The following is a 15,428-nucleotide window of genomic DNA, read 5'->3' as shown; positions in this document are numbered from 1 at the left end:
GCCCTCTGGAAATTGACATTTTTCTGATATTTTAGGTCTGTAAAACCTGTGATGACTAAACTCAAAGCTATTTTGTTCATGACTCAGTTTTGTTTAAAAGAATGTTTAGAGATCCTCCAAAACGTTCACCAAAGTGAATGATAGCAGAAGAGGGAAAGGTGTATCAGTGCACAAGGGGACCTTCGGGTCATGCACAAGGGAGAGGCGATGTCCTGGAACAGAACTCACTTTACCCCCATCATGCAGCATGGAGGGCCTAGCCTGGCTAGCACTGCCAAATCTACAAGAAGAGCCAGAAATACAAATTTCATGTGAAATTTCCTAATTTTACACAATTGGCTGGCAGTTTAAAGTTTAAAAGAGTATTATTTGAGCCAAGAAAATACATCTGTGTACCAGATACATCCGGGAGCCGCGCGTTTACAGTGTCCAGGGTAGAATCCATTGAAGTTTCTTAGTGCACTCTCTTTAACAAAAAATTACTAGTTTTCAAGATGAAACTCAGGCCTTTGTCTTTAGACACTTGGTCAGAAGAAATACTCTGTTTTGTGCATTTGGAGGCACTGATAGAAAATTGGGTATGGTCATAACACCTCTCCTCCTTCTGTCATGGTTTCAGACTACAGGACGGGCCCATGTTTCACTCAGGTCAACAACCAGATGTGCCAAGGGCAGCTGACGGGCATCGTCTGCACAAAGACTCTCTGCTGTGCCACCATTGGAAGGGCGTGGGGCCATCCCTGTGAGATGTGTCCTGCCCAACCCCAGCCCTGCCGGCGGGGCTTCATCCCCAACATCCGCACTGGAGCCTGCCAAGGTGAGTCAGCCATCTACTCTTCCGTGTGACAGCACACATCCTTCTCCTTGACTGGAGTTGGAGAACCGGCATTGTGCAAGATCTTGGACCTAGAACCTGTTCCTAAGAAAGGCCCTGTGAGCCAGCCTGACCAGAGATGGCTTACGTTTTTTTAGCTCCTCATAAGTATGTTTCCATTTTCAACATTAATGGAGGAGAGAGACGGATTTTAAAAACTGGGGAAAATTTAATAATACATCTTAAAATATTTAATAGAATCAAAGGACAGTATCTTCATCCAGTGGAATGACAACTCCCACCCACAACTGTATACACGCAGACACCTAGAAAAGATACATTTGCTCTCATACTTCATCTCATTCGAGTGATGAGACCTGGATCCTAGGAGCCAGGGAAAAGAGAGCTGCCCTAGTTTAGCCCTCTATTTGTATTAATACTGCAGTGTGTACAAAAATGAAAATGTAATTCAGACCATGACTGTACTTGTTTTGGAGCTCATAACCCAGGTTGGGCACATTCTTGTCTCCATATAATCTCTTGGAATTCCCAGCTACATCCATGATACTGATGCATACAGTAACCCCAGGGTGCTAATAGTGGACTCCAGCTCAAGTAGCCAAGCACTGTTGTATGTTTACTGGTTAATTGTTTTAATTAATTTTTGGCAGCCACATTTCTTCCCCCCCCCCTTTTTTTTTTTTTTGCTACTCCTGTAATGTCAGATGTATAAAGTCAACTTTTAGAACTAGGAAATGTTCTCCCTAATGAGTTGTTAAATGGTACTTGACTTCAGATCACTTAGCAGTAGGACCCCAGGAAAATGGAAATGACTTTTACCTCATTCACAAAAATGGTATTACTCATATTTAAGACAGGAGAAGTTAGATTTATTTCTTTATAGTGAAATCATACAAAGGTAGATCTGAAGCCTTTCCCACTGAGGTTAGTAAGCAGTGTCAGAATTAAAGGTGATCCCTCTCCCACCCATGTAAATGGCATACTCTAGTAAGCAATCCAAGGCCCCAAACTCCAAACAGGTGTTGAGTTTGGGGAGCTCATGTGTAACTTTAGTTTATTCCATAATAATATGAGTGCTTTGCATAATTTGGTAAATGAATCCCTGGTAGTATCCTCCAAAATTATTGTTTAGTTTTATAGTTTTGTAAAAGGTAATGCAGATTAGGGATCCTTAATCTGAAACCCAAAATGCCCCCCAAACCAAAGACTTTTTGAGAACTGACATGATGTCACAAGTAGAAAATTCCAAACGTGACTTTATGTGACAGGTCATGGTCAAAGTGCACAAAACCATTGAAGCTATTGCATAAAAATTACCTTCAGGCTTGGTATGTAAGGTGTATTTGAAATGTAAATGATCTTTGTGTTTATGTTTGGGTCTCATTTTCAAGACATCTCATTTGTAAATAAAAAAAATTCCTGAAAAATTTTCTGAAATCTAAATTTTCTGAAAATCTGAATTTTATGAAATCTGAAAAATGAAATCAGATACTTCTGGTCTTAAATATTTCAGTTAAGGGATACTTAAACTGTATTTAAAATAGGTCTATATTTAAAATTTATCAGTGGGTCTGTTTATTCTTTTAAAATCAGAACTATAGCAGATGACCATATACACATGTGACCATATATAATTCAGCAGGGTAGAAACTCTGTATTTCATCACATATAAAATCTATGTTAGCTGTGAACTTAACATTGTTTTTTAGGTAACTATTACAGGTAAGAGCTTTCTTAATAGTGAAGAGTGGGTTAAATGCTATTTTTTATCTGTTTATTATATATAATAAAATTTCATATTTTTATATAAATACTAGTTCTGATTATGCAACCAGTCAATTATGCAACAATTTATTGGAAGATGTACTTTATCTAGTGTTTACTATTCTGTATAGAGTTTCTAAGTTAGTATACAGAATAACATGTAGCTTACATAGATTACTATTAAAAGTAAACTATTCAACTACGTAAATATCCTAGATTAATACAGACTAGATTTACTAGAATACTTTTTCTTTGTTCTGTAGCATATTTTTCCTTCTAATATATTCATTTTTTGTTGTTCTTGTTTTGGTGGTTTTGTTCTCCCTCAGCTAGCATGTAAGCTCCACGCAGGCAGAAATGTTTATATTCATTACTTCTGGGGTAGCCAGTAGAGGCACAGAAACAGGATTAAGATAGAAATATTTCCAAACCCCACTTTTTTGAAGAAAGAGACAGTTGAGCTTGAGAAGAGGATTTACTTTCAGAAACATCCCAAATTACTGACCTGCTCCATCTCTGTTTATACTTACACTTTCTTACTTGGATATTTTGTCAGAGCAGCCTGGCTTTTCAGACATAATTATTTAAAAAGTGCATCATCTGATCTCAAATTTTCTAAATGTCCTTCTGGATTTAGCTGTGTCTGAATTCTTACTAATTTGATTTTGTTTATGCAGCAGAGATAAGTTTGAACTCCCTTTGCCTTAAAATCTAATGGATTAACACGGTAATGGGAGCAAAATGAAATTTGCCGCATGGTAAAAATGTCTGGAAAAGCAACTTGAAAGGTTCTGCTTTATTTCAAAATCATGACATAGTCAGAAAGTTCTCAATTTAATATTAATCCTCACTTTAGGCTATTTTTAGAGTACATCTTACTGTGATTTCATTTTTCTCTCTAAATTCCTAGACCGTTTCCCAGATACTTATGCCAAATTAATTTTGAAGAGAAATGGCATGAAAAAACTATTATACTAACATATGGTATGTGCTTGTCATACATTTTCATAATAATGACTTTTTATAGGACAGTTGAAAAGTTTTATAAAGTTAAAAATGTCAGTTATGTGGATAACTGTAAGTAGCTTAACACTGGCCCTAAAATATGATTCTTATTAGCCAAAGAGGACATTTCTGAAGTTGTGAGTATAATAATATTCTATAGCTGATGCAATTTTAATTACCTTATCTATGGTTTAGAAGGGAATGAAACACGGTTTTATAAGAAACAGGATAACTGTGAAAATGAAGGCAACAGAAAATTAAGGTGCTGCTTTTTAAAAAATTAAGCTGCAAGGAAAAGTAGTCTTTTTTCTGCTACTGAAGACTGAATTCAGTGCCTTTGTACTGAGCTACAGCCACAGCCCTTTGGCTGGCTGATTGTCCGTCTGTCCATCCACCCATCCATCCATCCATCCATCCATCCATCCATCCATCTACCTACCTATCTACCTGACTACACAGGGTCTCACTAAGCTGCCAGGACTGGGCTTAAACAACTGTGATCCTCCTGCCTCAGTCTCTCAGATTGCTGGGATTATAAGCATGTGCCATTGTGCCAAGCACAGTAATTTTTTTAACTGTTGTTCTGTGATTACCTTTTGGGTTTAAATGAGAAAAACGTGTAGTTTTATGAGGCCTGTTATTATGATTCTTGACTACTATTTTAACAAAAAATAAAAATAGTAATAAAACAGAGTTTCAAACCAGGCTTGTAGGAAAGTAACAATATTGCATATTGTTATATTCATAGTAGTTGTTCAGAGTATAAGCATAAAATACTGTCAGTAATATTAGCACAGACCTTTCTTTTCAATGAACTAAGAGATACTAACTATATAACTATCTTAACTATATTGTGTAAAAAACTTTTTTCTCTTTTCCTTTCATCCTTTCCCCTTTCTCCCATCACAGTTTTTCTTTTCTTTTGGACAATTTCTACCCTATTCCAAATATCTATTGTACATTTTAGATCTTATTTATTCATTCAGTTTCTCATACTAGTGAGATGATGCAATATTCGCACATATAAGTCACATGTATTATTTCACTTATGAGTATGGTCTTGAGTTGCATCCATTTACCTGTAAAAGTCTCCAGTTTATCCTTATTTATGGCTGAGTAGCACTCCATTATATAAAATTACTGTACTTGGCACAATGGGACATGGTTATAATCCCAGCAATCTGAGAGACTGAAACAGGAGGATCACAAGTTTAAACCCAGTCCTGACAGCTTAGTGAGACCTGTGTAGTCAGATAGATAGATGGATGGATGGATGGACAGACGGACGGATGGACAGACAGATGGACGGGCGGATGGATGAACAGACAGATGGGTGGACGAACAGCCAAACAGAGCTGCGGCTGTAGCTCAGTACAAAGGCCCTGAACTCAATCTTCAGTAGCAGAAAAAAACTACTTTTCCTTGTAGCTTAATTTTTTAAAAAGCAGCATCTTAATTTTCTGTTGCCTTCATTTTTCACAGTTACCCTGTTTCCTAAAAAATCATGTTTTCATTCCCTTTTAAACCATAGATGAAGAAATTAAAATTGCATTAGCTACAGGATATTATTATACTCACAACTTCAGAATCGTTCTCCTTGGCTAATAAGAATCATATTTTAGAGCCAGTGTTAAGCTACTTACACTTATCCACATAGCTGAAAAGAGTGGAGAAGTGTTCCTTTTTCCCTACAGCCCCACCAGCATTTGTTATTGGTTGATTTCTTGATGATAGCCATGCTTTCTAGAGTGAGATGGAATCTCAGTGTTGTTTTAATTTGCATCTCTTGATCTCTTGAATAAGCAGGGATGCTGAACTGGCTTCTATAATTTTGAGATCCTGTAAATTCTAGCCCTTGTCCTTCACCTTTGTTTGGTCTTATACCTTCTTCTAGTTTATCCTACACCAAAGGACAAAAGTTGACTATATAGACCTTAAAATTTAAGCTGTCAAAAAACAAGTGATTTAAAAATTTTAAACATGACATTACATTCTTCCAAACCTTACATGTATGATAAAGTGTTACATGAATGTGATGTATTGTTTTCTCACAAATTGTACCTTATGTTACTATCTTTAGTTGCGTGTCTATTCTAATTAGGCATGACTTAAGGTTGGTACTTGGCTTTGTTTCTTGTGCTTTTACGTGAACAGATTGCACTTAAAATCTTTAAAAGAATACATTAAAATACAACTCATAATATTTAATTTACATAGTTTGCTATTTAGGGAGTAGGGTTTTAAACTGTTCCATATGTTTTGAGACTGAAAATATAGCAGAAGAAATTTGCTTGTCAAGTCCTGTCCCATTTTAATCACCAAGTATAGGAACAGATTGAGGTTAATCTTCTTCTTTTCCAGGGAACCTAGATGTGTAGGGATTCACGTGTTGTACACAGTCCAGCCCTAGGTAGGATATGGGACACAGATTTGAATAAAGAAATAAGTCTGTAGCCCCAGCCCGATGGCGCCCATGGTGTTCTGTTCTCCTCACACAATGTTAGCATCCAGAAGTATGACACTCCTTTTGTCGGTGTGAATAGAGCTTAATCTCAGCTAAAACCGAGCAGCCATAGCTAGTCTCCTTGGTTTCCAGTGAAAGGATGATGCCCTAAGTATAAAGTGCTTTCCAGACCTTCTAGACAGAGCAAAGTGAAAAGGAGATTGGGCTGTTATCTGACTCTTTTGGTTGGTTTAGATTACTAAAAATATTTATAACCAAAAACTTTTTGTAGCTCAGCTATCTATATTGACAGAATTAACTAGATCGTTATAGAGTCTTAAGTTTAATCATGCTGTGTCAACAGAATCCACTCCTATACAATCCAGAAAGAGTGGAATATTCCTTTTTCCTCAACACAGCAAATGCTACTCTAAAAATGAGTAAAAGCCGGGTGTGGTAGCACAGGCCTGTAATCGCAGTGCTCAGGAGGCTGAGGCAAGAGGATCACCTTGGGTTCAAGGCCAGCCTGGGTTACACAGTGAGACCTTGTCTCAAAAAAAAAGAAAGAAAGAAAGTTAATAAAGAACAACCAGTACTGTAAAATAAAACTCAGTAGGACCCAGATAGAATCAGTGATAAACACATACTGTTGTGGGAAAGTCCTTGGGTCAGGAAGGGTTCTCTTACATCTACCATGAGCATTATTGTCATAAAGGCTGTGCAGTGGGGCGCATTGGCTCCTACATGGAGTGGAGAGTGAGGCTTACTGATGTGTTGGAGAGGAGGAGCTATCTTTGGAAAAGATGGATCCACTGAAGATCCTCACAGAAACAGTGGGAGAGCAGAAGGAGACAGTTAGGGGCCAAGCCAGTTTTTTCTATCCCCTCTCAGTCTTCCAGCCCAGACAGTCCTTGAGGTGAGGTGGTCAGGGGAGGGGCAGATACAAGAGGAAGCCAGAACCACTAGCAAGTAACATATAATTTCAGGAGGGGAAGGAAGGGCCACACCACCACCTGAAAAGTGAAAAATTGTTGCCCAGAACAAGAAAAGAAAATGTGAGTGGGGTGGAGAGAAGCGGTCTCCACTGTTGGGATGTGCTCTGCAGAAGCTGTAAAACCACCTCCTTTCTTCCTGGCTCTCCCCACTCTGTGCTTCACAAGAAATGTCTCCTTTGAAAGGTGAGCAATAAAGAAAAGGCCAACATAGAAAAGCTGAAAAAAAGAGAAAAAGAACATAAGGAAAAGGCACATGAAGAACATGCTTCAAAGAATTACCTAAACTCATGAAAGTCCATATTCTTCTCTTCCATCTCTTAGAGGGGACTCAAAGGAGAGTTCTAAGAGTTACATAAAAACTCCAGCCTGTAAATTAATGAAAAAACGTTCATAATTGTATATGAGATAAATGTAAATTAAAACATTGCAATTCCAGCTTAATCTAGAAAGAATGGTTGTTATTAGTAAGTGAAATAATAGCAAATGCTGGTGAGGCTGGGAGAAAGGTAACATTTTTGCATTGCCGGTGGGAATGTGAACTGTACAACCAGTGTGGCGGTTAAGTATAGAGATTCCTCAAAACTCTAAAAATAGAGGTTCTATTTGACTGAGCTATCCTCTTATGTATCTTCCCAGATGAGCTAGTTATGTCATATTACAGCAATGTATGCATTATAGCAGCACAGTTCATAATAACTAAATCTTCAAAATACCCTACATGTGCATCAGCAGATTAGTAAATACAGAAAATATGGTATGTTTACACAAGAGAAGTGTTATGTAGCCATAAAGAAGGATAAATTTTAATTATTTGTAGGAAAATAGACTCACCTTAAGGCCATAATATTAAATGAAATGAATCAGATACACAAGCATAAGTATTGTATAGTTTCTCTTATGAGAAACCCAGTGAAGATAACTTAAAGATAGATCACAGAATAAGGAGATAGATTCTCTGAAAAGGGAAGGGCAGCTAGAGGTGTAGGAATGAAGGGAAGGCCAGAGGAAGTAAAAAGAATTCAGATGTGTTATGTACACGAACCAGTTCCCCACAAGGAGTGTAACCATCCTGTGCAGCAAGCCTGTGCAAATAACATTTAAACAAGTCACCTAAAGACAACATGAGATAAAAGTGAGTTGTTGATACTCAAGCAAGACACTGAAGGATTTAAAACCTTACCCAATGAAGGCAAATAATACATATTTACACACACACAACTAAAAAAAAATAGATGACATAGGAAATAATACCGATCAAACTCTCAGGGAACGATCAGTAATGGAAAAACCAAAACACACTGTACCAGACTAAGAAGAATTGATGGAAGAAACTGAAAAATAGTTTTAAAGTAACAGAAGACTTTTCTAAAATAGATAAAGGCTTCAAGATTCTACAAACAGAAATAATGTGAATCCCAAGGGCTTAGTAAGGCACAATAAACAAGTAATTTTCTGCTTTTTAATATGGACATATTCCAACTGGTGTTAGACTTCTCCTAAACAGCTCATAGAACAGAAAGCAAGGTGACAGTCTGTAAACTTCTGGGGCCCGGGCATACATTTGATTTGACTTACACGTAAATGGAGTTGCTTTGCTTGTCCTGTAAGGAGTTGAGTACAGAGGCCCCAGCAAACCATCATGAGGTTTGCACAGGAGTGAAGTGAAGCATGATGGAGACTGAGACCAAGGTAGTTGTAGAGGGAAGCCTTGAGACACAGTACTGGGAAGGAAGCACTGGTTGCTGATGGAATGGTGCAAGGCAGGTAACAGGGAAATTCCAACTTCATCTCCTAGGTGTCTGACTTCAAGAGCTGGAAAACGATGGTGGCGTGTGTTGTGATAATGAGCATTGAGACAGAAACAAGTTCTATTTTTTTAGAAGATTAGCATCCAACAGTTGTCAAATAACAGATATTTGCTTATTGTGCTGATGATTTCAGTGTTTGAATTTTGTGTGTCAGACATGAATGGGGATTCCAGCTGTATTGATCGACTGTATTTATCAGTTGGTGACAGAGATATACTAATCTTCAATTGCTATACTTTATATGACATTTACTTATATGTACAGAGCATTAAAAACAAGAACTTCTGTATTAAAGTGTGACTAATTTGGCAACAGAAAAAGTTAAAAAGTAGATATTATCAACTATAACAATTTCTGTGGTCCTTTGCTCCTACACATATAAATTAGATAAACTGTTTTTATATGCCTATGCCAGTGCACATATTTTACCATATTTGGACATGAACTAAAAGTAATATACCATCCAATATTAATTTATATAATAAAATAAGTTTCATCTTTTAGGGCAAGTTTTTGTAGAAGCTGGAGAATAAATGAGTTTATAAGCTATAATTATTATTGTTTTGTTTCATTATTTGTAACTTTAATAGACAAGGACTGAAGTAATGTATAAGGTTTAAATTTCAAAAGAGTTAGTTCTAGTTCATAAAATCCTTACATGAGATTTGAAATAGTTCAACATTTAAAGAAATAAGATGTCTGTGCCTGAATTGAAGGATGAAGAGAAATACATCAGTGCGTTCTGGACAGTGCAAAGTCAGTTGTTAGTAGTTGCTTATGCTAAGACTTTGAAGATGTAGAAACTTGTGTACTTAAAGGATCTGTGGCTTTTTATGTTTGCTTGTGGTATATGCATCTAGGTCTAAGTTCATCATTTCTATGTGACTACTTTAGTCATGTTTTTTTAAAATCACAACCTTGATCTAGCTAAAAAAAAATGATTTCCAAATACCTGCATGGTCGAGGAGACTTCAGAAATACAAGTTTTCTTTATCTTTCTAGGAAAATACATTCTAGGCCGTGACAAAATAAACCTTGTAATGTAGGATTAGTTTATCCTGAAAAATTACTGAATTTACTAAGTGTATAGTTTAAGACTTTATGAATAGTATTAAGGGATTTATATGTTTGGCCTCGTTTTTCAGCTTTTATATCATGGTAGTCTTTCTCTACTTATCTGCCAGTAAAAGAAGTGTCTAGGGATGCTTTATACCACACTGTAATCAGGATGGGCATGCAGTACATTTTCAAATAATGAAGTTTGAAATGCTTGGAACTAAACTGCTCAAAATATAAACTTTCTGCCATATATTTCATTCCAGTTGTTTTTTGTTTGGATCAGATATCTATCATTACAACATTGAATTTTGCTTTAATTTCACTACAAAAATGCATGAAACTGTTGTAATTAATTTTATAGACAGCTAAAATGAGATAGAATGATAAAGTTGCCAAAATACTGTAAATTTGAATTTTCTGAATTACCCACTAAGATACCCTAAATTTATGAGCTTATCAAAAATAAGAGTAAATCTGACCCAGTGATGTATTCACAACATATTTTTTAATGAAACCAAAAAAATGAGAAAGAGAACAACTTGTGTGATACGACCTCCTTCTTGTGAAATGAACAGCCCAGCACTGTGAGTGTGCAAATAAAAACCTAAGAGAAGATATGGCTAACTTATGTATCAGTGGTTATTTCTTTCATTTTTATCTTTCTCTTTAAAAATTTTTTAAATATATAACATTAGTAGAACTGTTATATTAAGTTGTCAGTTTGAATAGATTATAACATAATGCATAGCCTTATATATTTATTTTATGTTCAGTGTCAAAAATACTGAATTCAAGTATTACCTCATAAAGAAATTAAGACAAATGTATAAATTGATTAGAAGAAAATTTCAAAAACTCTAAAGCAAAGGATTTTTGAAACTTTTTTAGTATACCTCCTGTAGTTTTTGTGTATACTCAATTTATTTTTGAATTGAAGAAGGTCCCTTGTGTTCTTAATGTACTGAGATTTCAAAAATCCTGAATAAGGGTTGAATTTTGTCACTTCCTTTACTCATATCCACAGGATAATTATATGCTTTTTCTTCTTTAATCTGTTAGTATTATGAATCATACTGATGTTTGAATGTTTTAAGAATAACTTAAATTCCTGGTCGCTCTTGTTCATGATGTGTTAAACTTTTATATACTGCTGAAATTGACTTAAAATTTTTAACTATTTTTGAGTCCCTTTTTCAGAGAGATGTTATTCTTTTGTCTGATTTTCTTGGATGGATTTGTCTGGCCTTGATGTCAGAGAGATGTTAGCCCACTGTGATAATGCAATGACCCCTCTCCTTTTTTCTCTAAGAATCTGCGTAAAATTGATATCATTTCTTCCTTAACTGTTTGACAGAATTCATTAGTAAAGCCATGGAGGCATGAAGTTTTCTTTGTGTGAATATTTTAAAAAGTATGAATCAAAGTACTTTAGTAGATGTTCCACTATTCAGATATCTGTTCTTGACTCAGCCTTGGTATTTGTGGGTTTCAAGGAAATTGTAATGTCTTCATTATTGAATTTAGCGCAGTAATGTTCATAATCTTCCATCTGACCTTTTTAATCTCTGTAGAATCTGTAGTGATGTGTTCATTCTCATTCTTCAATATTTCATTTCTTTCCTTGGTAATTCATTTCTTTTTTTAGGTCAGTATTGATGGAGATCTATCAGTTTTACTTATATTTCCAGAAGGCCATACTTTGTAGTCATTATTTCTATTTTTGTCTCTTCTGTATTTTATCATTTTTTTTAATTTTATTTGAGTTTAAATTGCAGTTCTTTTTCAGTGTATTAGTAGGAAAATGTAGGATTGCTAAGTGTAGAACTTTCTATTTTATTATATGATCTTGTAATGCTGTACTTCTAGTCGGTATCACACTGGCTGTATCCCACACATTTTTGATATGTATTTTCATTTTAATTTAATTCAAAATAAGTTCTAGTTTTCCTAGTGTTTTCTCCTTTCACCCATGCATTATTTCAAAGTGTATTTAAATTCCAAGTATTTGAGAATGTTTTAGATTTCCTCCATTATTAATTTCTAGTTAATGTTGTTCTGTTTAGAGAATGTACCTTGGATAACTTTAGTCCTCTTTTATATTTAATGAGTCTTTTTACATGTTCATAGAATTTAGGGGAGCAGATATTCTGTGTGCAGTTGGTAAGCATGCATGCCTGCTAAAATGCATAGAGTGTCCTGTATATGCCAGTTGGGACAAGTTGGTTGAAAGTATATTTTAAATCTTATTCTTGCTGATATTTAGTCTCTGTGTTCTATTAGTTATTAAGAGAGGACTGTAAAAATTTCTGCTACAATTGTGGATTTGCTTATTTCTCTTTTTAGTTCCATCTACCTACATTCTGTTTGCTCCAGGTGTTGAACATTTAATCATCAATACACACACAGCTAGCATTGCTGTATCTTCTTAATGAATTGAACCTTTGGTCATTATGAATGAAATGACCTTCTCTACTGTTGGTAATATTTCTTGTTCTGATAAGCACTTCCTATAATATTGGTAGCCAGTCCAGCTTTCTTTTGATTAATGAGTATTTAATATATTTTTTCCATCCTTTTACTTCTTAAAATGTCTAAATAGATTCCTTGTAAGCAACATGAAATCAGGTCTTAATGCAAATACCCAACTTTAAGATGCACAGATAAGTTTAGTAAGTGTAGTAACTAGAGAAATGAAAATTAAAGTAATAATATCTCTTTACAATTGTTAGGTCAAAAAATTAGGATACGAGATGATAATGTCACATATTAGCAGAAAAGAAAATACAGAAATCCTATAACAGCAGAGAATCCTCATAAACTGTTAGTGGTGTGAAGACTGTTTCAGGTGTCCTGAAGAAGCGTCTACTGGGCACGTTAGTGTGTGTGTATAACCTGTGATCTCCTAATTCTGATCTGGGTCTACAGCAGAGGGAGGAAGAGTCTCTGCTCAAAGTACACATTCAACCCCATGAAGAAGTGCAGTGGCGACATTCATTGTATCATGTGTTGAGGTGTTGGGAAGTTAGCCTGGGTGTCCATCACTAGGAGAGTGAGCAAACAAAAAGTGTTAGCACATCACACTAACAGACTGGCCACATAACAATGTGGATGGATCTTAAAAGCCAAATTTCAAGAGAAAAAGTTAAGTAAAACAAGACCTAGTATAACATAGTATCACTTATATAAATCTTACACATGTGAAGGGGTCCCACTTCCCTCACTTCTTTCTGTTGAGAATAGCTGAATTTCTTCTAGCCATTAAAAAATAGATGTGAATGTCCTGAAAACAAATTGTATCTATGTTGAAAACAATTTCTCCTTACAGATGTGGATGAGTGCCAGGCGATCCCAGGCATTTGCCAGGGAGGCAACTGTATCAACACAGTGGGCTCTTTTGAGTGCAGATGTCCTGCGGGTCACAAGCAGAGCGAAACTACACAGAAATGTGAAGGTGAGTCTCTATCTCCGGGACACGCTTAAAGCTTGACTTTGAATTGGAGGAAAGCAAGACTTCATTTGGAATTCTAAAGACTCCTCCTCTTCGTAACCATTATGCCTCATTTTAATGTAAAAGTACAGGTAAATAACTTGCCATATTTAGGTATCCGTTTGTGTATGGTAGCCTTAGAGGGTTTGATTTGGAAAGAAGCAGTGAACATTTTGCATCTTGTTTGTTACCTCAGTCACTGGGTACTAGTGACCGCAGGAGTAATTTAGCCATTTGTATTTTTTCCTAATGAAGTAATTTCCCACTTCACCTATGAAATAATTTCAAAAATTAAAATTGGGGTAGAGAAAAGAACTCCAAGCAGAATATAGCATCATGTGTACAATGATATGTTACTAGCTGACACCATGTTATATATTATAAATAAAATATTTTAATAGCCACAAAAGTGAAAAAGCAGACATAAACAGCTCAGGAAGATTTTAAAATTTACTACCATATATCTTACGAAAGAATGAGGGGCCGGAGATATTGCTCAGTGGCACAGTGCTTACCTGGCAAGCGTGAGGTAGTGAGCTCAATTCCTGGTACCCCCCCCAAATTAATAGCTTGCTTAGAGATTTAAATTAATAATTTACTGAGGGGGGCTGGGAGTTTAGCTCAGCGGCGCAGCGCCTGCCTGGAAAGCGTGACATCATGAGTTCGATTCTTGGTACCAGAAAAAAAAAACGACAAAAAATAATAATAATTTTCTGGACTATAAGATATAGATACTATGATACTGAAATGTAAGTTTCATCAACATTAAAGATTATAAATGCATGCAACTCCGGTGAACACAGATACTTAGAATATTTTGTTGCTTCTAGCAATATTGAATTTTAATGCTTATTGTTCCAGTTTTCATACTATTTAAATCAATTTATTTCCTTTAATGTATTTTTTGAAAGAGAAGGAAGTATAAATATTCTCCTTTGTTATGATATAAGCATTCTTATTAATGCAGATTCTTTTCTTTTTTTCCCTCTCCAAAAGGCAGTATTTTTTGTTATTTTTTATTGTACAGTTGTTATAAAGATTGCTGTCCTTTGCAGAAAAATATCCAGAGTTTAATTATACAAGATAGGGGGCTGGGGATTCAGCTCAGCAGCACAGTGCCTGCCTGGCAAGCGCAAGGTCGTAAGTTTGATTCCCGGTACCGGAAAAAAAAAAAAAAAAAGTTAGGAAAAAAACCTATGTTACTAGATAGAGGTATTATGGGGTACACATGCTGTTGTTTTAGCACTAGGAACCCTAGTCCCATAAACTCATTGGAAATATCATCCTGTATTTTTCATTTGCTACAGTTTGTTTATAATCAAGTCCAAATTGGTCTTTATGGGGCTGGGGATTTAGCTCAGCAGCAAAAGCGCCTGCCTTGCAAGCACAAGGTCGTGAGTTCGGTTCCCAGTACCGGAGAAAAACCAAAACAAAACAAATTGGTCTTTATAGTTATATATATTTTATAGAATTGCAGGTTAATTTGATGGTCCTCATAAAAAGGTGACCAAAATGTAGTTGATTATTTTAAAGACCAAATAAAAGTTTCTGAAACTGCAAAATGACCTCATAGTGTGCTACCTCAATACAGTGTTGATCACTGAAGTCCGTGTATAATGAAAAAGTTAAGAAAAATACTTATGAGACGGAGAAAATTTATCTAAGTTACCAGAATTAACACATTCATTGGATCAGCAGTTCAGGGATCTATAGAAAGTGCAGTTATTTCCTTGTTTGTGTTTTCCCTGCTTTTTGAGGGTTGATTCTATTGCTCAACATTTTGTCATTCCTCTCCATGATTTACGAACTATTTTCCAAACTGGACCCGAGCATGATGTCCTTAGGAACATAAAGAGTATTTGATCATAGGCGAGAAGGCGCACCTCTGACCGATTATAGTGGTTGGGACATTTCCAGTGCACAACAAACAATGGATTTCTTCTCAACTGAAAATGGAGTAAGCCTTTTCTACATCACATTTCATCAAAGCCATGTACTGAGCCAAGCCAGAGCTTGGAGGAAGACAGTCCAA

At 35.8% G+C, this 15,428-nt stretch overlaps 1 protein-coding gene across 1 annotated transcript in view; it reads left to right on the top strand.

The window, feature by feature from the left end:
- The window catches only part of Fbn2 (fibrillin 2), a gene marked incomplete at its 5' end in the record, with an annotated part of 227,883 nt that overhangs the window by 66,231 nt on the left and 146,224 nt on the right, over nt 1-15,428 (top strand). Inside the window, 2 exons of the mRNA XM_005380550.2 lie at nt 620-817; nt 13,235-13,360. Coding sequence (XP_005380607.2) covers nt 620-817; nt 13,235-13,360 — 324 coding nt within the window. The remainder of the gene's footprint in view (nt 1-619; nt 818-13,234; nt 13,361-15,428) is intronic.

The sequence above is a fragment of the Chinchilla lanigera genome, unplaced genomic scaffold (assembly GCF_000276665.1).
Source record: "Chinchilla lanigera isolate Chin_1 unplaced genomic scaffold, ChiLan1.0 scaffold00014, whole genome shotgun sequence".
Lineage (NCBI taxonomy): Eukaryota > Metazoa > Chordata > Mammalia > Rodentia > Chinchillidae > Chinchilla > Chinchilla lanigera.
Note: the sequence above shows the minus strand (reverse complement) of the source record. Positions and strands in the feature narration are given on the sequence as shown.